The sequence below is a fragment of the Cibotium barometz genome, chromosome 5 (assembly GCF_041138505.1).
Source record: "Cibotium barometz isolate CiBa-2024 chromosome 5, ASM4113850v1, whole genome shotgun sequence".
NCBI lineage: Eukaryota > Viridiplantae > Streptophyta > Polypodiopsida > Cyatheales > Cibotiaceae > Cibotium > Cibotium barometz.
In genome coordinates, this window is record NC_141050.1 from 20,316,177 (window position 1) to 20,339,328 (window position 23,152).

Consider the following 23,152-nt stretch of genomic DNA (forward strand, 5'->3'; position numbering starts at 1 on the left):
TCTTCATGGATCCAGGTTCTTCATCCGATCCATTTGCATACGGCACTTGGATGATGGAGTTGCTAAATCATTTTGGGTGCCACCTGGTCCAGTTGAGCTTACAGAGTACATGTATGCCCATCCCCCTCCTGGATTGCCCGGTATCTATACCCCGCCCTCAAGTATCCATGTCACTCCACTGCTGGCTATGCCTGTGAGTCCGACGAGACGGCATGCAGCTTCTCCTCTTCCATGCCCACTGAGGAGACATACCCAGTCCCAGACACACTCACGCACACCCTCCAAGGCACCGTCACGTCAGGGCTCACAGCCACCATCACGTACTCCCTCACAGCCAGAGTCACGTAGACAATCCCCCAGTCGTGACTCCACCCGCAGTACAGAGGAGAGCAAACGCCGCAGTAGGAAGAGTGGGAGTGGAGGATGCAGCGGGTGCTTTGGTGGGGGAGGTAGTAGGGCACGCGGTGAGAGAGGAGATAGAGGGAGAAGAGTTAGAGGAGACAGTGAGGATGAGGAGGAGGTGAGAGAGGTGGAGGGAGTGATCTGCTATGATGTGACGGATAGGGGCGGGGTAGTGATGGATGCGAGGGGGAAAGAGGTAATGGAGTACATGCATAGGGTAGTATCAAACTTGTATAGAAATTATTTTATTAGATTTAAAGATCAAAATAGCCGATTAGTTGGGGAGGTGATAGATGGTGTACATAGTCGGTACCCCAATCCTCCACATGCAACATTCTCGGATGTATGGGGAAGGACGCGAATAAGGGAGATCTTAAGTAATAAAATATCTCACCTTAAGAAACTCGCGTACGATGAAGGGCTAAATGTAGCTGCGGGTGGCTATCCTGTCGAGAAACCTGCCCCACTGCGCACAAATGCGAGTGGAAGGAGGCAAAGAAATGAGCAGAGGGTGGCGTGAAGAGCAGGCAGCATGTGGAGGCAGGGCGGATCCAGACGGAGACCACTGGATCTTTGCATTTTGGATGTGGCGGCGTCGAGTCATGGGAGGCAAAGTTCGTAAGTATCTTGCCACTTTATTTGATTGTTTACTTACTTCATTGATTCTATGATTGTTTTAATCTTACAAATTGTGTTGATTATGATACAGCGACGGGTTATGGGGAGGAAGCCCACAGCCCAGATACTGGGTATCTCGCCGGCATAGCAGGCGTGACATGTGGGCCCTCTTCAGAGCCGAGGGACGTATTACGGACGCACAGTTTGAGATGGCCATGAGACCATACGGTCGACACGTACTTGAAAACTCTAAACGAATGATTTTGGTTTATTAAATTACATATATATATACTTATATACTATATATTACTTGAACAGGCAGAAGCTGCTACTGCACCTGCTGATGATCCTGCCACTGATGATCCACCCGCCGCCACTGCAGAGGGTAGACGTGAGCACTACTCATCGGACATTCTGACCGATGTGAGCTCATCTGATCATGGAGGGAGCAGCGAGTAATCATCTGGGTCTGAGTAGTACTCAGACTTATAGTATCACATTCCATATTGAGGATGTGGTTGTATATATATTTTTGTAACTGGAGCCATGGGCTACTTCGACATATGGACTCCCTTGTATATATGTGTACACATAAAATTTTGATAGTAATATTGAATCATGAGTTGATAGTATTGCATTCATGTCTATCTTGAATCGTGTATTGACAATGTATGCATTCATGTCGTTTTTGTCTTAAATCTTCCTCGTGGATGGTGCAATGCACCCAAAAAAAAATCTAGAGAGTGCTATTGGGTGCTGGAATGCTGGAACAGCATTCAGGTACCAAAGAGCACTCTCTAGATTTTTTTTTTGCTCTCTGTTGGCATGTATAGACGCGTCCACTCTACAAAAGTCGCGTGTATATATGCGGATACTCTGTGAAATGTGCGTGTATAAGCGCAGCTATACTGACAAAACATGTGTATACACCCTTGTATCAGCACGTCTAAGCACAGCTAAACTGACAAAACGCGTGTACACGCCCTCGTATCAGCGCGTATGCTGACTACTTCTATACACGCGCTTTTACACAAGTCTCTGGCCGTGATGATACACGCACTGATACACGGGCCCGTTACTTTTTTTCCACAAGTCATTTTTAGTGGCGGCTAGGAGCGCGGGTATGAGCCCGATCCCTTGTAGTGCTTGGATTCGTTTTTTCAAGACCTGAGCCTGGCTTTAAGTTTTCTAAATTCTTGAGCTTTTTTCTCCTTTGTCTTCATCCTAAAATACAAAGTATGATTCTTCCCAAGAAATCTAATAACTAAGCAAAATGCAGGCTTCCACCATGGCTTTAGTGGTGCAACCCCTAAGAGCCTGTTTTTCCAACTCATCACCCTTCACATCCCCCTTCTTAAACTAGATTTTGACTATTGGTATGGTGCCAGCTGGGTTCTCAATAAAGGCAACAAAAGTGTAACTTTCTTGATTTACCTTCTTGCACCATCTCTTAGTTTTAGGTCCATATATTGACTAGTTTGGCTTTCAATTTCAGCTTGTAAGACCCTAAAGACAAGAACACCACACCATTAGGCAAAGCCCAGTATGTTTGTAGGTCACACACCCAAAGGAAAGGGATCAAGTGATAGTTGATTGTAGAGCCTGAATCAATTGAACTAGATCTACCCCATTCAACTTGTTAACCAAGCATATAGACCAGCACATACATATAAACTTATGCATCAACCCACTCACATCAATTCCTGTGTCACAAGTTTTTTGAAAAACAATACAGTTTCTGTAATTCCAGATCTTCCACAAACAATAGAATATGACAATCTCGATCCATTTCTCCACAGCACTTGAGTGGAGGATGTAAAATTTATTAATCTTCTCTCATAATGCCATATCCATTGTTGTCTGAAGCCCTTATCCTTGAGGCTCTTCCCTAGCGAGCCGATCATCCTCTTCTTGTGTCCACAAATGTGGCATATCTGGGTCTAACGTACTAAGAAATTCTATTATGTATACAAGAGATTCCATTACCATACTACCCTTAGGGTGAGCTTTTTGATGAACAAAACCTTTCATTGTCTTCATAAATCTCTTGAGGAAAAACATCCACATCGGCTATGAACAAAACCTCATCAGCCACATGAACAAGTAGGTGCAATTGAATGGTTAGGAAACTTGTTGGAAAGAATTTCTCTACCATTGTAACTACTTCAATGGAGTTTAGATGAGCTGCTTCCAACATGTTTATTCTAATCTCCTTCTTTGATATCCACCGTACCACTGCACTAATCTTGTATATTATCGCTCTCATGTCTTCACTGAGGCAATCCTTAATGGCTATTGGTAGCACAAATTGTAAGATTTTGTGCCAGTCTCATCATGAGACTTCAAGCCTCTAAGCTCTTCATCCTTTGTGAATGCTCTCTTCAAACAATGCATACAACTAGTGGGAGTACGATATGGCCACTACGACCATAGAAAGTGCACTCCTTGGAACAATCCTTTGATTTGTCCTTGTCGCCTTTGGTTGAAGAATCTTTAGCATTGGAATTAGAGCCTTTGCGTTGATCATTCCCCTTGCCTTTGCCTTTGCCCTTGCCTTGGCTTACAAAAGCCGAGTCCTTTTTGTTTTGCTTGCGAAGTAAGGCACTTATCATGAAGAAGACCCATAGTCTCTTCAAAGGAAGGAAAAGGAACTTGAAGAAAGATGTTATCTTTGAACGATTCAAAAGAAGAAGGCAATTTACCAAGTAGCTTGTGGACCGGATTGCTTACCAATGTACCAAACTCTTCAAGTTGCCGCTTGATTTGATTGAATTCTCCAAGCTTCTCCACTATGTTGTCGGATTTGGAGATAGAAAGCTTATCCAAATCTTCTTCCAACTTAGCCATCTTAACCGTTGAAAGTCTTCCATATTACATTTGTATAGCATGCCATAATTGTTGAGCCGTACTCCTTGTAGAAAGAAATTGAGACACAACCGATGTAGACATGCCATGCACAAGTAAAGCTTTGGCCTGTGCATCCATATAGGTTTGATATTAAGAAGGCACCATATGAGGAGAAGTGATTATAGTGTTAGCGATTGCAGTTGTGCAATGCTACATTGATATGGGTGATGGATGATGGGTGAATTGTGGAACACCTCGATTAAGAGGGGGTGTTGAGAGATATAATTGCGGTGTTGTGTGTATGTGGGAAAGCACTCTAGAAGTGCAAGATATTGTGGTGAGATGGAATGCCACATGTAATATTGTATGGTGTGTGAGTGTTGACCAAAAGAAGTGGAAAAGAAGTTGCCACATGGATGATGATGTGTAAAGTGGGATAAGGCTAGAGAGCCTATATCATTGTATGGTTCATGTGATACGCAATACAAGGGAATAGTGTTGAGTGTGCAATCTCTCTCTCTCTCTCATGGAGTTTTTAGTGTGGTTTAATCCACCTTAATCTTATGCTTAATCTATGTCCACCATGATCGATCCCATTTCTAGAATCTTAACATGGTATCAGAGCCAAATGGGCTTTTGGTCATGGTGTTTATTATATATATTAGCTTGTTTGTGTGTTTGTTTGATTAAGCATTATATTTTCAGCTTATTATGAAAAAAATTATGCACACTCATATTATCATTTGGATTTGCATTTGTGATGAGAATTTGAGAGGAGATTTGCATTTGTGAGGATTTGAGAGGAGATTTGCAACAAGGAGGTTGCATAGAAGCTGCCCAAGAGAGTTGCAAATGGAGTTTTGCAACATGGAGAGCTTGCTCATCATCAAGGAAGCTGAAAATGGAGATTTCAACATTATGAAGGCTATGGAGTCTTCATCATCGTCAAGGAGAAGCTGCCAAGAGAGCTGATTATGCCTCAAGAAGGTTGGTTTTGTGAAGTTTTGCCTCAAAGTTTTGTATTTGAGCATGGAAGAATGTTCATATTTGAGAAGGGTTGCTATGTGTGGGATTTGTGGATCCCATGGTTCTTTGCATTTGGGCAAAGAGTGTAAGAGGTGCAATGCTTGTCTAAGAAGGGACAAGCGGTTATGGGCTTAGAAGAAGTCCATGGTGGTTGAGCACATTGGGAAGAGTGATGCTCATGGTTTTGCTCATAGAAGATGGGCAATGTTTGGTGGAAGCTTTTGGAGTTTTCACATTGGTTTGCACCTTGGTTTCTTGAGAGAAACCAAAATGGAAAAGCACCCTTGAATGGATGCATGCATTGAAGGAAAAGCATGCTGATTTGGAGGCCATGAAGGCCATGTCAATGGTCATGGAAGACCTCAACTTGGAGGTCTTGGAGAGGCAAAGTAGCAATGCGGGATGCTATGGAGTTTTGAAGCTATTGAGAGAGGTGAAGGGCAGCATGAATAAAGCGAGCTTATAGTAAAATGGCTCTAGAAGGAATGTTGTTGTACAGCAGAGGAGGAGAACCCATCATACAAGGTCATGAGGAGGTCGGTCACTATAGGAGCTGGGATGAGCTCCAACAGGAAAAAAACAAGCAAGCAAGTAGCCATGGAAAATTCAGAGGCGCCAGTAAGGGTTAAAGAAGCACAGCTAATGGAAAGAACACCAGCTACATTAACTAAAGTAAGGCGGCATAAGGTAGCCAAGCTACATAAGGGTTGCAGAAGCGCAGCTCATGGACAGAAGACTAGCCGCAAGAAGCAGAACGTTGCACGACAAGTGTCGAGGGTGTAGACACTCTGGTAGAGGATAGAGCCAACGAGCTACGGGAGACGTTGGTGCTTTAGAGGCAACAGATAGATGATCCACCATCGCCAGCAGCTAGCTGGAGAGAAAAGCAGTGAGAGCAACAAATTGGGAGCGCAGAAGCACGGCTGGTGGAACTTATGGCCTGGGGGAAGCTGGCGCAGGAACCAGCACAGCATTGATGCACATGACACAGCACAGTATGAAGAGCAAGTTGAGGGCAACAGAGTCGCAGACTCATACGCAAAAGAGGCTGCGAGGAAGAAGAAGACCCGGCGGGCCGGCAGTCTGAGCATGCTCAGCGCATTCAACGCGCGTGCAGAGCATTTTAAAAGAAAAAAAAAGGCTGAAAATTAAAGCATTGCAAAGGGAATCAACCTAGCATCTAATAATAGTAGCTGGTCTATAGCGCTAATTCCTGAAGGCAATTAGAGTCGAGACCCCCGGAATGCCAACCTGGGTCCCGCTCACATGCTTTTAAGTTGTGGATGAATTTCTCAACGTGGTTTCACACACACTCTTATAAAGCATAATTAAAACCTTTGACAAGAAATTGTTTCACACACATAGTTTTTTGTTGATGAAGATGTTCACACACACTTTGGTCCGCTGGCCGGCTTTGGCCAAAAAGGCTTTGTAATTTTATTTATTTTTTCACCCAGATGATGGACAAATCGTCCACGAGCATGCGTGCTCAAAACGGGAAAAATTTTGTAATCATCCATGGTATGAGGGTCGCCCTGCCCGAGCTCACCTAGAAGCTTGAAACGGTAGTTGTTGTGATGTGTGCAAAAGCAATGCACGTGTGAGGTGCATGCGCATGGGTTGGATCCCACCCGAACTTCCATGTTCAAATCGGACTCAGTGGTTCCGCTGTGAGCGATGAGTCAGCTCAAAATGGACTAGGTGTCTAAGATGGTAGACACGGGCACACATGTTTGGTTAATGAACACTCCAATGTATCATTGAGGGGGAGTGTTAGCGATTGTGGTTGTGCAATGCTACATTGATATGGGTGATGGATGATGGGTGAATTGTGGAACACCTCGATTAAGAGGGGGTGTTGAGAGATATAATCGCGGTGTTGTGTGTATGTGGGAAAGCACTCTAGAAGTGCAAGATATTGTGGTGAGATGGAATGCCACATGTAATATTGTATGGTGTGTGAGTGTTGACCAAAAGAAGTGGAAAAGGAGTTGCCACATGGATGATGATGTGTAAAGTGGGATAAGGCTAGAGAGCCTATATCATTGTATGGTTCATGTGATATGCAATACAAGGGAATAGTGTTGAGTGTGCAATCTCTCTCTCTCTCTCATGGAGTTTTTAGTGTGGTTTAATCCACCTTAATCTTATGCTTAATCTATGTCCTTCACCATGATCGATCCCATTTCTAGAATCTTAACATATAGACCACACCCCAGCGCTTTCCAAAAGAAGTTGCATAAATAAGGACCAAGTGTGGTAGTTGTTTGGGGTAAGCTTTTGTGAATCGGAAAGACTTGGAAGGCTCAAAGATTGAGTGAATGGATTAAAGGGCTGATATGATTGAGTGGGGAGAGGAGTAGTAGTGGAAGTAGTAGAAGGAGGAATCATAGTAGATGAAGTTGCCATAAAAGGCATAGATGATGTAGGGGGATATACCATAGAGGGCATAGAAGTATGTGGATAGGAAGGCATAAAGGACAAAGAAGAAAGAGAGAAAGTATCCGTAGAAGGAAATGAATATGACGAAAAAGAGAAAGTAGAAGCACCTACCGAAGAAGGAATTGCACCAACTTCCGTTGTAGTAGTTGCAAGTCCAACCGTCGTAGGAGATGTAGGATCCATAGTATCTTCAAGTTTGCCTTTGTCTTTTGGAGTAGAGGGCTTCCGAGATCCCATAGGGAGAGGAGGGTGGGAAAACACAAGGGAAGAAGTGTCGTACCTCCAAAAACGCAGCCAATAGATGGGCTGTCCACCAAGGAATCTCCAAAATATGCACAAAGATAGTGCAAAAATGCAGCCACAAAATGCAGGCGATATATGAACCAATAGACTCTGTAGAAACCACCAAAAGAGGGCTGAGAATGTAGCCTTAGGTAGAAGGAGTATGGAGGAGTTGATTGTCCACAAAAACGCAAACACAAAGTGTGTAGCAAAGTGGAATTTTCAGCCGGTAGAAAGGTGTTGAAAAGAGGATGAATATGTACCTCAAAACACCATGAAAAGGGATGAAGTTGATGATGAAAATGCAGCCAAGAAATGGCTACAAATCTCTCCACAAGAAGCCTCCCAAAAAACGCTACCGCATGTAGGGAAAACTAGATGGCAATGTTTTGACCGCAAGTAGAGTTGTAGGACTCAGATTGAAGTGCTTTAAAAAACACACTTGTAGAGGATGATAAGGGGCTGTTTTGAAGCCTTTTGCATCATTAAATGAGTGCAAGGATGATGAGTAAGGGCTTCTGCCAAAAAACGCAAGCAGAAATTTTGCATGCAGGCAGTCTGGGAAGAATAACTCAAAAACGGTGAGAAATTTGCGAAAACTTTCTTCTGCTAAGTTATAGACCACAGTGATTCCAGTAGGTTGCATGAGCACAATCCTCAAAAATGCATTCGTTTAGCAGAAAATCAAAAAAATGAAAAAATGCCATTGAAAGTAGGGTTGTTGAAGAGGACTAGAGGTAGAGAGGAAGAAGGATATGTGCGCCACCACCTTGCTCTAATACCATGTGAGAAAGAAGAGATGAGAGAAGAGACAATGTACTCAAGAACTCATCAATAAACCACTAGCCAAGTTGATTAGAAATGAACTACAATGCCTCATATATATAGGCACAAGATGAAGGGATCTCTAGAAAAGTTCCTCCACACTTTCCTCCACCCAAAAATGTGTAAATAGAAAAAAATGGAAATGAATGCTATAGATCCCAAAAATGCCTAGAGGCTAAAGAGTGTGCCACTAGCGTGACACCATCTAGAGATGACACCTATCCAACAGAGGCCAGCCAACATCTCTCTCTCTCTCTTAGAGCTTATCACTATAAGGAGAGGAGAGGAGGTCAGAAGGAAGGATTTGTCTCTCTCTCTCTCTCTCTCTCTCTCTCTCTCTATCTATCTCTCTCTATATAGAGATCCCTCAATCCTCTACATCAATCACCTCATCACAAAGGAGGAGACCCCCCATTAGAATAGGTTGTTGCTATCAAAGCAATCAAAAAAGAGAAAAATGGTATCCCTCTTCAAATTTGTGCAACTCTCAACAAGTCATGGAGGAGTTAGAGTTGATTAAGAAGATGAGGAGGAGGAGGATAAGAAGAGGAGGAGGAGGAGGCCTTGGCCATCACCCCCTCTATCGACGGCCAACACAATACAATAGGTCCATCACCTCCCTTATCGGTGGGGCCAACATAGCATACAGCAAAGGCTATCACTCCCTCCTATTAAAGGGTGAGCAACGTCCTTGTAGAGTAGAGGGCATCCCATGCCCCCCCTTCCCCCACCCGCTCCCCATCCCTATCAACAACCATCAAAGCAGCAAATAAGTCTTTACAATAGAGCCATCATCCCCTCAACGACCTCATGCACTTGCCTCCAATTTTTGAATTCCTTTTGTGCAAATATTGCACATATATTTTGTATTTTGTATTTCCTATTCTTTTATGAAAAAGCTATTAAAAAAATACAATATGTTTTAAATCTCTACAAGCCATGTTCATATGGTGGCTTGCTCTTTGACATAAAAGCACGGCCTTTTTATTGACGATGGTTTTTTAAGCCTTTGCCAAATTCAAGCCCAACCTCATCCATTCACCTCTACCTTGAGCTTCAATTTTTCTGATATCAAAGGAGGATGATATTAAGAAGTTAATCAGCACCGGGTTTCACACCTGGAAAGTGATTAAGTATCGACTTATGTTGAAAGGGTTATGGCCTCTCGTCAAATGGCACTAAAGCTATGTACATGGCCGAGGTGGAGGAAGTAGAAGATGGTGATGAGCATACTCAAGCAATCATCATGCGACATTTGGATGACACACTCATCCCACCATATTGACAATCTCAACACCACAAAGGCAAAATGGGATGAACTAGAGAAATCATATGGCGCCAAGGGTAAGCATTCAAAACTTTCACTTAAGATTGAATTTTTTGGTCATGAGTTAAAGGACCGAGAGGAACTTGGTCCATTCATCTCATAGATAAAGGGGCTAATGGCATAATTATCATCAATCTACTCTAAGGTGGATTATGACGATGCCATTGATGTGCTTCTTAAAGTGCTGACTAAACAATACTCTACTTTGGTCACTACACTCAAGAACATCTCAGAAGAACCAACTCTTGAAGGAGTTATCTTCTCATTTCTTGAGGAAGAACAAAGGATCTCATCAAAGGAGGCGGTACATCATCATCCATGTCTACATCAGTCTCCAGTCAAAAAGCACTTGTAACTACATTAGAGAACTCAAGTACTCTTTTTGCAAGAAGAAGGGACATATAGAGAACAAGTGCTATGTTAAAGATCCTAACAAAAAGCGGTGTGGTAAATGCCATAAGCTAGGACATCTAGCAAGTACTCTTTTTGCAAGAAGAAGGGACTTATAGAGAACAAGTGCTATGTTAAAGATCCTAACAAAAAGTGGTGTGGTAAATGCCATAAGCTAGGACATCTAGCAAGAGAGTGTGGCAATCAAAAGGAGGAGAACAATTACTCTTCCACATCTCTATTGCCTCTTAGTGGAGATACAATCCTTTAAAGGAGGAAATCACATAAGACCATATTAGGGAGTTTGGGAAATCACAAAGTCATCACCAAAATTCTTGTAATTATAGTGTGAGTTATAACAGTGCTAATCACTCTGTAATAGCAGTGAGGAGGAGTGCCAAAACTCACCATGTAAATCCACACTATGAGAAAATTGTAAGGTGAGAGTGGTGTGATGTGTCCATCTAAGGATGAAAGATGTGGCACAATATTAGCCATGTCTACATGTGGTTGTAAGAGCCCTAAGTGGGTGGAAACCATAGGTTACAAAACTTATTTAAGTGACGTAATGTAGCTTGTATATTGAATAAGGTAAGTAATTAAGGATGCAACCTTAGTTATATCCTTTTGTCTTATCTTTTCTCTCTCTCACTTTTGTGAGAGAGAGAAAAGATAAGTAATTAAGGATGCAACCTTAGTTATATCCTTTTGTCTTATCTTTTCTCTCTCTCACTTTTGTGAATGTGTGATACACATAGTCTCTATTCTCCACTCACACACATGCTTCTGTTATGCACCTTCCAATTTCTTTCTTAAGAGATAAGACGATTCTACCTCCACTCCATGAGGAAAAGCTTCTCTTGGGCTTTGTTAATGTCCTCTTGAGTGCACCCACCATGCTCTTGTATTCCACAAACGAGATCTACAACATACTACTTTCTATGAAGAGTAGTGTTATATCCATCTTCGATTGTTTTGGTATATAAGCAACAATAACATGTTATTGTTTATCTTCATTAATGTTTCACATGTAGCCATTGAAAATAAACTTGTACAAATGCATTACATTGATTAATAATTGATGGATGCATAGGCTTTAATGCATAAAGCCCTCTACATTAAGCATATGCATTAATTTAAGCTTTGTGAAATGAACCATCAGGAAGTAAAGAAATGAACTATGAAAGACAAGTACTCTTACCTTGAGAAGAAGATTAGGCAATGCGTTGCAAAGTTGAGCTTATGTTGCAAGGACAATCTACAAGCATAAGAAAATATATACGTTAACAAGATTTATGCATAATTAAAAGCTTTATGCATATGTATTATGTATTAAGCTTTAAGCATATGGCTTATGCATTAAGATTAATGCCCTTATGATTAAGCCTCTATGCATATGTATTATGTATTAAGCTTTAAGCATATGGTTTATGCATTAAGATTAATGCCCTTATGATTAAGCCTCTATGCATAAGACTTAAACATTATGCTTAAGCCTTATGCATAGAGGCGGCTTAATGCGTAAGCCTCAAAGCTTTATGCATGTAGGCTGAAGCATAAATCTTTGAAACTTAAGCATTAATCATTTATGCTCAATTCTTGCTTAAGCCTCTATGCTCAAGGTTTAAGCATAATATTTAAGCATTACGCATAGAGGCTTTATGCATACAACCTTTATGCATAAGGCTTCATGCAATAAGCCTTTATGAATTTAAAACTAATCATGAATTCCTATGAGGAATAAATTAATCATTTATTTTAAGTTTTGACATTAATAGTTTTTCTAAATTTTCTCATTACTATCCTAGAGAATATGAAACGGTAGAATTTTCTCTCACATAGTATTTACTTATTCATTTACCAATATTCATGGGATTTAAACATAGGATTAGAGAGAACTCTTATTTTGATATAAAAATTATGTATGCATCTATTTATGCATAAAATCCAACTTCTATGGAAATAACACTTTTATATAAAAGAAAATCCTTTTATGTATCTATTTATGTAAAAAAATCTATTTTAATAAAAATAACACTTTTAGAATAAAAAAATTCTTTTATGCATCATTTTATGCATGAAAATCAATATTGATGAAAGTAACACTTTTATAATTAAAAAAAATTCTTTTATGCATCATTTTATGCATAAAAATCAATATTGAAGAAAGTAACACTTTTATAATTAAATTTTTTTTATGCATCTATTTATGCAAAAAACTCAATTTTGATGAAAGTAACACTTAATTTAAAAAAATCTTTTTATGCATCTATTTATGCAAAAAATGAATTTTGATAAAAGTAACACTTTTATAAAGGAAAAAAATCTTTTATGCATAAAAATCAATTTTGATGAAAGTAACACTTTTATAATTAAAAAAAATCTTTTATGCATCATTGTATGCATAAGAATTAATATTGGTGAAAGTAATACTTTTATAATAAAAAAATATTTCCAATATGCATCTTTCTATGCATAGAATTTAATTCTTATGAAAGTCACACTTATAATAAAAAAATATCCAATGTGCATCTTTCTATGCATAGAATTTAAATCTAATAAAAATCACTCTTTTATAATAAAAACATAACCAATATGCATCTTTCTATGCATAGAATTTAAATTTCAATGGAAATAACTTTTATAATAAAAATATTTCTACTATGCATTTTTCTATGCCTAGAATGAAAATAACATTTTTAGAATACACAAATCTTGGGGATTACTCTTTTTGAATAATAAAAGATAAAACTTATTTCACAAAATTTAAGAAAATTTTGCCATAACGACCTCCTTTGTATGGGTGACCATTTTTCAAATTTTTCTATCCTCAAGTTACTTAAAAATTATTCCAAATGAATTAAAGCATTCTAAACTAATTAAATTCTACTTTTAAAAGAGAAACAATATGAAAAGTTTAATTCTAACAATTTGATTACTTATATAGGATAAAGAAAGGCTGAATTTAAGAATGAAGCTCTAGAGGGGGAAGGCCTTTCCAACAAGGCATAACATCATTTTTCATTTTAAAGAAAATAAAAATTAGAAAACCATTTAAAGGAATAAAGAAAAAGTAGGATTTCTAGCTTACTTGAATTTCTGTGAGCTTTCCTTTGGCTTGATGGTTTGAGGGATCTACTCTTGTTTGCAACAAGATTGACACCAATTCTTTTGAAGAGGGAAAGGTCAAAAACTAATGAATTATCAATAAATTCATTGTTTTTGGCGCTGGGGTGGAGTAGAGTAACAGTGCATAAAACACTATTAAGCTTATACAAAGGAGGAGGCTTCTATTTATAGAAAAAAGTGAGCTTCTAACCAAGCAAACTTATTCTAGAATTTTCTAGATCAGTTTGGTCAATTTTTGACCATTTTTGGGTCAGTTTAGCTTACTTTTTGGAACTAGACTTGAATTAGGAGAGAGGAGAGATGAAATATCTCAATATTTGAGAATTTAAAACTCCACCACACATGTGAAATAGGCGCCTCCTTCATGAGGGGGAATCCCCACTCTTGAGGTGTCAAAATTTTATTTTTTTAGTATTTCCTTTGGTTCTTAGTCCACTCTTCATCTTATGTGAGTATTTACTCATTTTTGGGGGGATTTTCTTTATTTCTTCAATTTATCTCCTCCATACATTTGGATGAGTCTGATTGGCCCCTCAGAACCTTATTTTAAAATTTTCAGAAAATCTGGACCCTTAGGAGGATAAGGCCTTCTGAATAGATTATAATTTATTTCTAATGCACCTTCTGAAAATCTTTTTAAACTTCTATTTTGGGAAAATTTATTTTAATAAGAAGAGACATTTTTCCATCCAATAATATCTAAAATCTGAATAATCTCTCTCTAGAATATTTTCTCTCTCTAAGCCAAAATAGGTAGAAACAAGATCTTTTATTATTCTGAAGAGGTAATTGATTATAGGGGGAAGATATTGGACATCTTGAGGGGCTGGGGAGGAATCTTACATTCTTTCCTCATCTCGCAAACTGGGAAAAATCTTGCACCAGTTCGGCTTCTTTCTCCCAGGTGGCATCTTCAAAAGGATAGAACTTCCATTTAACCAATAATTCTCTCAGAATTCTATTCCTGAGATCCTTCTCTCGAACATCAAGGATTTCTTCAAGTTGGAGTTACATCTGCCCTTGGGTTAAAGAAGTTAAGATTTCATCTCATCAAGCACATGATTTGGGCTTGGTACATACTGTTTAAGAAGGCTGACATGAAATACATTATGTACTTTGAGATGAGGAGGTAGAAGAAGCTCTAGGCTAAGTCACCTACTTTCTTTGCAATCAATTATGGCCCACAATAGCTGGGGGATAACTTCTTGTACTTCCCAAGAGATAGAAAACTTCTTTTGGGACGTACTCGAATGAAGACCATATCTGCTTCTTTTGGGACGTACTCGAATGAAGACCATATCTGCTTCTTTGAATTTTCTGTCTGACCTCTTCTTATCTGCATACTGCTTCTATCTATCCTATAGGCAGCTTTTATATCTTTGCGAATTAGCTGCATCTCCTGCTCCATGTCATCAAGTATATGTCTGGACATCTCGACCCTGATCATTGGGTCGGACTAAGTTAATGGAGTTAAACAATCTTGTCCATACAGAGCTTTGAAAGGGCTCATCCCAATACTTTGGTGATAAGAAGCATTGTAGGGGAACTCGACTAGGTGTAGATAACTTAGCCACTTTTTGGGTTCCCTGCCCACAGCATGACCGAAGTATATCTTTGATTACTTGGTTTACCCTTTCTGATTGACCATCGGTCTCGGGGTGGTAAGCTGTGCTGAGATCCAAGAAAGTTCCTACTGCTTCGAAAAATGCAATCCAGAATGTTGATGTGAACTTGGGATCTCAATCACTTACTATTCTCTTGGTGGGCCATGCAATCTGAAGATTTCCTTGAGGAACACTCTGGCCACATCCACTGCAGTGTAGGTTTCTTTTACTGGAATCAGATGGGCAACTTTGGTTAAACTATCAACTACCACAAAGATGGAGTTGTAACCTGATTGCACTGAAGGTAATCTAGTAATAAAATCCATACTGATACATTCCCACTTCATCTGGGGGATGTCTAATGGATGTAACTTCCCAGGCATTTTTACTCTCTTGGCCTTGACTTTTTGATAGGTCAGACATTGACGTACATGATTAAGCACATTCTTTTTTAGACCAGGCCAAAAGAAGCTTTTCTTCACAGACATGTAGGTTTTGATGAAACCTAGATGTCCTGTAAGGAGGCTGTCATGGGCTCATTCAAAATTTGACCCATAGTTCCCTCATCATTGGGAATGCATAGCCTGTGATTATAATCCATAATTCCATCATCCAGGCTGTACCCTTAAACTTGGCTCAACTCCTATGGAGTTTTGCTTTCCTACATAAGTAAGGTAGCAATAGGGCCACTCTAGCACCTAAGAGACCATTGAAACGGGGTATTCTTCTTGAGAGAAGATTAGTCAGGGGGAAGCTATGAGAGCATACTTTGGTATAAAAATTCTATACCAACAAGTCAATTCTAAGAATCCCCTAACTTCTTTCATTGTTTTTGGTTCACGCCAATCTATGACTGCTTCGACTTTAGCGGAATATGGAGAAATTCCATCTTTGAATACCAGAAAGCCCAAGTATTCAACATGATCGGCAAAGAAAGTGCATTTGCTCTTTTTTGCAAAGAGTTGGTGCTTCCATAGAATCTCAAGAACTTTTCCGACATGAGCTTCATGGTCAGCTACATTCTTTGAGTAAATCAGAATATCATCAAAGAAAACAAGAACAAAATCATCCAAGTATTCTCTGAGAATGTCCTGCATTAAGCGATTGAATGTACCTGGGGCATTTGTCAATCCAAACGGCATGACAGTGAATTCATAATGCCCATACCAAGTATTGATGGCTGTCTTCGGGATATCTTTCTCATTAATCCTAATTTGATAATACCCTGATTTGAGATCTATCTTTGTGAAGATCTGGGCTCCACTTAGCCTGTCGAGAAGCTCATTAATTCTGGGGATAGGATACTTATTCTTAACTGTCAGCTGATTGAGACCTCTGTAGTCCACACACAGTTAGCGTTCCATCTTTCTTTTTTTGAAAGAGAACTCCCGCACCCCAAGGTGAAACACTGGGTCTTAGAGACCCTTGTTCTAACAGCTGTCTAAGCTGTTCCTTGAGTTCGATGGCTTCAGGAACTGGCATTTTGTACATACGCATTTGTACATGTGCAGGGCTACTGGCTAAGCTCCGAGGGTCAATTCTATCACATGATCTACTTCCTGAATTGGAGGCATCTCTGTTAATTCTGCTCTGGGAATAAATCATCATAATCACTTAACCATTCAGGTTCTTTAGCTTTTAACTGTGTCTACTGGATTCATTTTGACAACATAAATGAGCTGCTTCTTTCTAAGTCCTTTTAGTAACTTAGAAGCCTTTACTAACTGCAGACTTGGGGATCCTGAAATTCCGGTTCCTTGAACTTTATTTCTGTGAAGGTCACGAAAGGAAATGGTTCCATTATGACAGTGAATGTCAGCTTGATTTTTGTGGAGCCGATCCATTCTAAGGATACCGTCAAAAACTCCCAAAGGTATAACTCTGAACTGACAGTCAGTTAAATTCCCATCTAGATTGAACTGAATACGATCTATCTCCAGGTGAGTGAAAAGAATCTTCCCAGTAAAGAGAGGAATTATAGGAAAGCACTTACCTCTTTTTGGTGATGTTGAAAGAGAAGATTAGAAGACCTACAAAACCAACAAAAGGGTGACGAAAGGATTAGTAATGCATGCGTACAAAATCCCTAAGAACCTAATGTATACATACAAAATCGAAAAGAGAGAAAAGCATTTACCTCTTTTTGGTGAAGTTGAAAGAGAGGATTATAAGACCTACAAAATAAAATGAAAAGTTGAGAAAAGAATTAGTAATACAAAACCCTAAAAGTGTGAATAGCATGGATACACAAGGAGGTTTAAGCCTTATGCATAAGAAGGTTTAAGTATAATCCTCTTATGCATAAGAGGCTTATGCATCAGAGGACTCTTATGTATAAGCCTCTTAGACTTATGCATAATAAAGAGAGAGAGAGAGAGAGAGAGAGAGATAGAGAAGAGAATACCATTCAAAAATTTTAAACATAAGAAGCTTATGCATGAGAGAGAGAGAGAAAGAGAGAGTGAAGAGACTACCAATCAAAAACCCTAATTCTAAACATACCATTCAAAAACCATGTATATATGAAGAGGTGGGAGAGACAAGCAGGATAGAGATTACCTTGTGAGAGGAATCATCCTTGGGAGGAGACTTGGGAGGAGACTTGAGAGAGGAGACTTTGTGAGGAGAGGACAAAGAGTGAGGTGCAGCCATCATGAGGAAGAGGTACATCAGAGGGAGCAGAGGGGAAGCGAAAATAGTTGCAGTGTCGACGTGGGCGGGATTATTCCAAATTTTTTTTAACAGAGCAGAGTGTCTATACTCGTGTCTATAAGTGTGTCTGTATCAGTATAGACGCACTTACAGACATGCACATAGACACGCCTATAGATATGCATATAAACACGAACTCCCAAGCATCCGGGGTGCAACATAAACAAGTAAAGAAATGAAAAATGAAATACAAGTACTCTTACCTTGAGAAGAAGATAAGTAGGCAATGCATTGCGAAGTTGAGCTTATGTCGCAAAGGACAATCTACAAGCATAAGAATATATATATATGTTAAAAAGTTCTATACATATGGCTTTACACACAAAGCTTTATGCATATGGCTTATGCATTAAGCTTTATGCATAATTCTTATGCATATGGTTTGTGTATTAAGCTTTAAGCATATGGCTTATGTATTAAGATTAATGTCCTTATGCATAAAACCCTTATGCTTTAGCCTCCATGCATAAGGATTAAACATTATGCTTAAGCCTTATGCACATAGGCTTAATGATTAAGCCTCAAAGCTTTATGCATGTAGGCTTTATGCATAAAGACTCTATGCATATAGCTTAAACATTATGCTTAATCCTTAAGCATAGAGGCTTAATGATTAAGACTCTAAGCATAAGGCTTAAACATTATTCTTAAGCCTTGATCATAAAGGCTTAATGCATAAAGCCTTTATACATTTAAGGCTTTATGCAGTGAGTCCTTATGCATAAAGCTTAAGCAAAAAAGCTTCATGCAATAAGCCCTTGTGGCACATAAAGTCTTTATGTTTGAAGCCATAATGCATATTGCATAAGGCTTGATGCATCAAGATCTTATTCATGAGGCTTAAGCCTTTTACATAAAGCCCTTATGCTTAAGCCCATATACATAAAGCATTGAGGCTTAACCATAAAGTTCTTATGCACAAAGCCCTTATGTGCTTAAGCCTCTATGTATAAATTCTCTTGAAATAAAGCCCTTATTCTTATGTATAATGAAAAAAAATATTCCCAAGTATCCAAGGGTGCACCATAAACAAGTAAAGAAATGAACCATGAAAGATAAGCACTCTTACCTACATGCATAAAGTCTCTATGCATAAGGCTTAAACATTATGTTTAAACCTTGACCATAGAGGCTTAATGCTTAAGCTTATAGGCATAAGGCTTAAACATTATGCTTAAGTGTTGAGCATAAATATGCATAAAGCTTTTTATGTATAAGGCTTCATGCAATAATCCCTTATGCATAAAGCTTAAGCATAAAGGCTTTATGCAACAAACCCTTATGCATACAGGTGTCACGTATGAAGCCATAATACATGTTGCATAAGGCTTTATACATGAAGCCCTTATTCATAACACTTAAGTCTTGTGGGTAAAGCCGTTATGCTTAAGCCGCTGTGCATAAGGCTTAAACATTATGCTTAAGCCTTATGCATAGAGGCTTAAACTCTTAAGTCTCAAAGCTTTATGAATAGAAGCTTTATGCATAAAGCCTCTATACATAAGGCTTAATCCTTATGCATAAGGGATTTATGTGTAAGGCTTAATCCTTATGCATAAGGGCTTTATGTGTAAGGCTAAAGCCTTAATGCACATAAGGGCTTAATCCATAAAGCCTTATGCATCATGTACTATATAGAAAGCCTCTATGCATAAGGCATCATGCAATAAGGCCTTATGCACAAAGGCTTCATGCATGAAGGCATAATGTAGCATGTTACATAAGGCTTCATGCACTAAGCCCTTATGCATAAGGCTTAAGCCTCAAATTAGCTTAAAGCCTCTATGCATAAGGCTTAAGCATAAAGGCTTGATGAGCATTATGCAAAGAGGCTTTATGCAAAGAGGCTTTATGCATAAGCTTTAAAAAATGATTGCATGCATACTAAAAAAATGTTCCCAAGCACCTGTGGGTGTATCATAAACAAGTAAAGAAAGGGTTTCTGAAATCTTGACAAGTACTCGTTCAGTGTTTGTTGATGAGAAGTATAGTTTTCATTGAAATACAAGTTCCAATCTACAAGTAGAAACACAAAAATAAACAAATTAGAGCTATGCAAGTGAAGACAAGTTAGAAAAGAAGAAGACAAGAATCAAGACCTAACTATGCACATAAAGATTGAAACAAAGGAGCAAGAATAGAGCATATAAATGCTTACCTTCACCATGAAACTATGAAAGCATATAAATGAAGGAGGAGAGCACGAGTTTCATGCTTGAGGTATGGAAGATGAAGGGAGGAGAGGAAACGAGTTTAGCGAAGATTATTAGGAGAACAAAGAAAGGATGCACATCGGGTGGGAGAATTAATTATGTAACAATATACGACTATATACGTGGCTATAGCCATGCACGGCTATACACCATAGCCACACATATAGCTGCATAATACTGGGAAAAAAATCCTTTTGCATACAACCGCGACTCTTTCACTATTTTCTTACACTACGTCGTGTGTGGTGGGAGTAGGAGACATGCATTGGTTGGAAGATGGCCAAGTGTTGGAGTAGAGAGAGAGAGAGAGAGAGAGAGAGAGAGAGAGAGAGAGAGAGAGAGAATACTAATATATTATAATATAATATTAGATATATGACAGAATATATAAGTATAAATAAGAGAATTAAATATATATATATATAGTAAATATATTATAAATATGATAATATAATATAATATATATAAGTATACATTATAATATAATATAAATTATGGTGAATATATATAATTAATAAATAAAAGTATGCAAAATAAAAAAATTAAAATATATATATTGATATAATATAACAATGATATATAAATCAATACACATATAGTAAATATATAATACTATTATATACAAACACATTTACACATATGTATGCGCACATACGCAGTCACATGAGTGAGTGTGGAGGGTAGGTGTTTGTGTGTGTGTGTGAGAGAGAGAGAGAGTTTCTATGTATGTGAGAGAGTTCGTGTACGAGATGGGTGTGAGAAGAGAGATTGCACATGTGCACGTGTATGTTTGTGGGAGAGGGTTGTGTTTGTGCACATGACAGAGACATAGAGAGAATGCGTATGAGAGAGATACACACATATATGCATCTATGTGAGTAACACATAGAAATATACACACATATACACACATATAAGTGCACACAAATACACATAGGTATATACAAATACACACACACAAACATACTCGTACATGCATACACGCTCACTTACACATACTTGCACATATATACACATGCATAGATGCATACATTCACGTATGTACTCGCACACTTGTATACGCACATACATATATATGCATATGTGCATACAAGCAAAAACTTCATGTACCAATCGTTTTGCGGGTCACCTACTTGTATGCTATTTATACTTTCATGAATCGTAAATGGTTATATTGTTTTTTGAAAAGTTGAAACTCGATCTTTCTGGCGAAACTAACATGGTAGAATATGCAAAGTTTTTTCTTGGAAGTAGATATTAATAATATTAACACTGAAAGATCATTACAAACCAGTTCAAAGGTGCCCTGAGCCAGAGCCTAGACTATATTATTTATATTGCAGTTCAGCAAATTACATGGCTCCAAGATACATGATATCCTAGTGGCATACATGCTATCATCATTGCTTTAGTGGTGCATCCTTTTGGGGATAGCTTCTCCAAGATTTGCTTTCATATCCATACCTTCACCATTGGACTGGTCCTCAAAGGGTTTTCTATGAAAGCCACCAAAATATAGGAGGGGTGTTTAACTTTTTGGTACCATCTTCTAATCTTTGGCCCAAATTTGGGGAACTTTGCCTTCACTTCATACCTTGGATAGCCCTGCGTAACATCATGAGTTAGGCATCCCACTAAGTGCTAGGATCTGCAAAGTTTTCTTATTGTTTTTTAACTTTCCTGAATCGCAACCTGTTGGAAATTCCTCGTTGTGTGGAAACTAGGTTTTCAATCGAAGCTACATGCGATTTTCTAACTAAAATATGCCAATGTTTCTTTGAGATGGCTCATTGGCCAAGTTGTAGTTTTTGCTGCAGGCGCAGTTAACTTTGCCTCTAGGAAAAACCTGTAACTTTGTAACGTACTAACGGTCAATGTTGATGAATATAACAGTCTTTAAAGCTGGTCTATAAAGTTGGTTGTAATGAATTGATGGGGCAATTTCATGCTTGCGCTGGACTACGTGCCAATTCAGGTACACTAACCAGACCGCGCCAACGTATATAGCGGTGACATTGAATGCATGATGCGACCAGTACTCAATGGAGTCACCAACCTCGTGTTGAATAAGACTCCAGTGAGGATGACGACTCAGGACTCAGGAGACGCTAGACTTCGCTATATAATAGGTTGCACAGCGCTGCTGTAATGGTATCATTAATAATTAACTTGAAGGCTCTCCCCCCGTCTGGCTATGGAGGTGGTCATGAGACTGTCGGCCCTCGCGGTCCTGTTGCTTCTTGTCATCGGCGTCCATTACTCCGGCACTAGCTTTGCCGCCGCTTCGAGCAGTTGCCCAAGCACGAGCGATCTGGCATCCGCGTGCGCGCAGTACGTGATCGGGCAAAATCCACTTGTGCCTGATTATAGCGGCGGCTGCTGCGAGTTGCTGAGGTCGGCGCCGCCGTCCTGCCTCTGCAATGCCATCCCCTCTAATGCCGGCAGCGTCATCAGCAAGACCGCCATCGCTAACGTCCGCGAAGGCTGCAAAATCAGCGGGATCAGCTGTCCGGGTGAGTGTCGCTCAACACTGGATCAATTATTTTATACGCATTAAACTCAATTATTTATTTCGTGCTCAATTTTTGGGTCTTCTTATTCGCTGTCTCCAGGTATCGGGAAATAGAGTTCAAGATCATATGCTCCCTGGCTAAGTAGTTTTACATACTTGCGAGCTCTATAGTGCCCAGCTTTACTTGTAAAATCATCTGTCTTCGCCACTTGTAATGTGGGCCTACTTCAGCCCTTATTAAGCTGAACAATAAGATCTATCGTGCAAATTGATATGTAACATGTACAGTAATGTGTCTTCACGCGGGACGTGAGTTTCGTGTACATTGTCTGTGTGTGCGTGTGAGAGAGAGACAGAGAGTTTCATAGAAAATACGAGAGGCGAAAAAGAATTACGGATTCAGTGAGGGTTGGCACGAGAGAGCTGAAAAAGTGTCACTCCTAAACGTTAATGGCAACTTACAAATAAAATTACATAGCCACCAATGTTAACTAATGACTTATAATTTTTTATTTGCAGGGCCTAAATTTGACGGTTGTTTTACCTGTCAAGGGCCATTTTGCCTGTCAAAAAAAGGTTTTTTTTTAATAAACTATGTCAAAAAAAATACAATGCCTTAGAATTCACTTTTCACTCTGAAATACAGTAATTTCAAATGCCTTTCAAATGACATGTCATTTTTTAAAAAGTGCTTTTCATTTTCTTGAGATATATATATATATAATACACATTGTGCAATGTGCAATGTCTCTTATATATATATATATATATATATATATATATATATATATATATATATAATCATTTTGGATGCACAAATTAC

General features: G+C 39.0%; 1 protein-coding gene across 1 annotated transcript; it reads left to right on the forward strand.

Moving 5' to 3' along the window:
* Positions 1–21,998: 21,998 nt before the first annotated feature.
* On the forward strand, positions 21,999–22,716 carry LOC147638182 (uncharacterized). The gene is made up of 2 exons (XM_086795025.1): positions 21,999–22,330; positions 22,430–22,716. Exons 1-2 carry the CDS (start codon positions 22,012–22,014, stop codon positions 22,441–22,443), a joined length of 333 nt encoding a protein of 110 aa, XP_086651151.1. The 5' UTR covers positions 21,999–22,011; the 3' UTR covers positions 22,444–22,716.
* The last annotated feature ends 436 nt before the right edge of the window (positions 22,717–23,152 follow it).

Bases quoted from the DNA above. Each gene is read 5' to 3' on its own strand.
- LOC147638182 (XM_086795025.1), top strand. From the start codon at position 22,012: ATGGAGGTGGTCATGAGACTGTCGGCCCTCGCGGTCCTGTTGCTTCTT.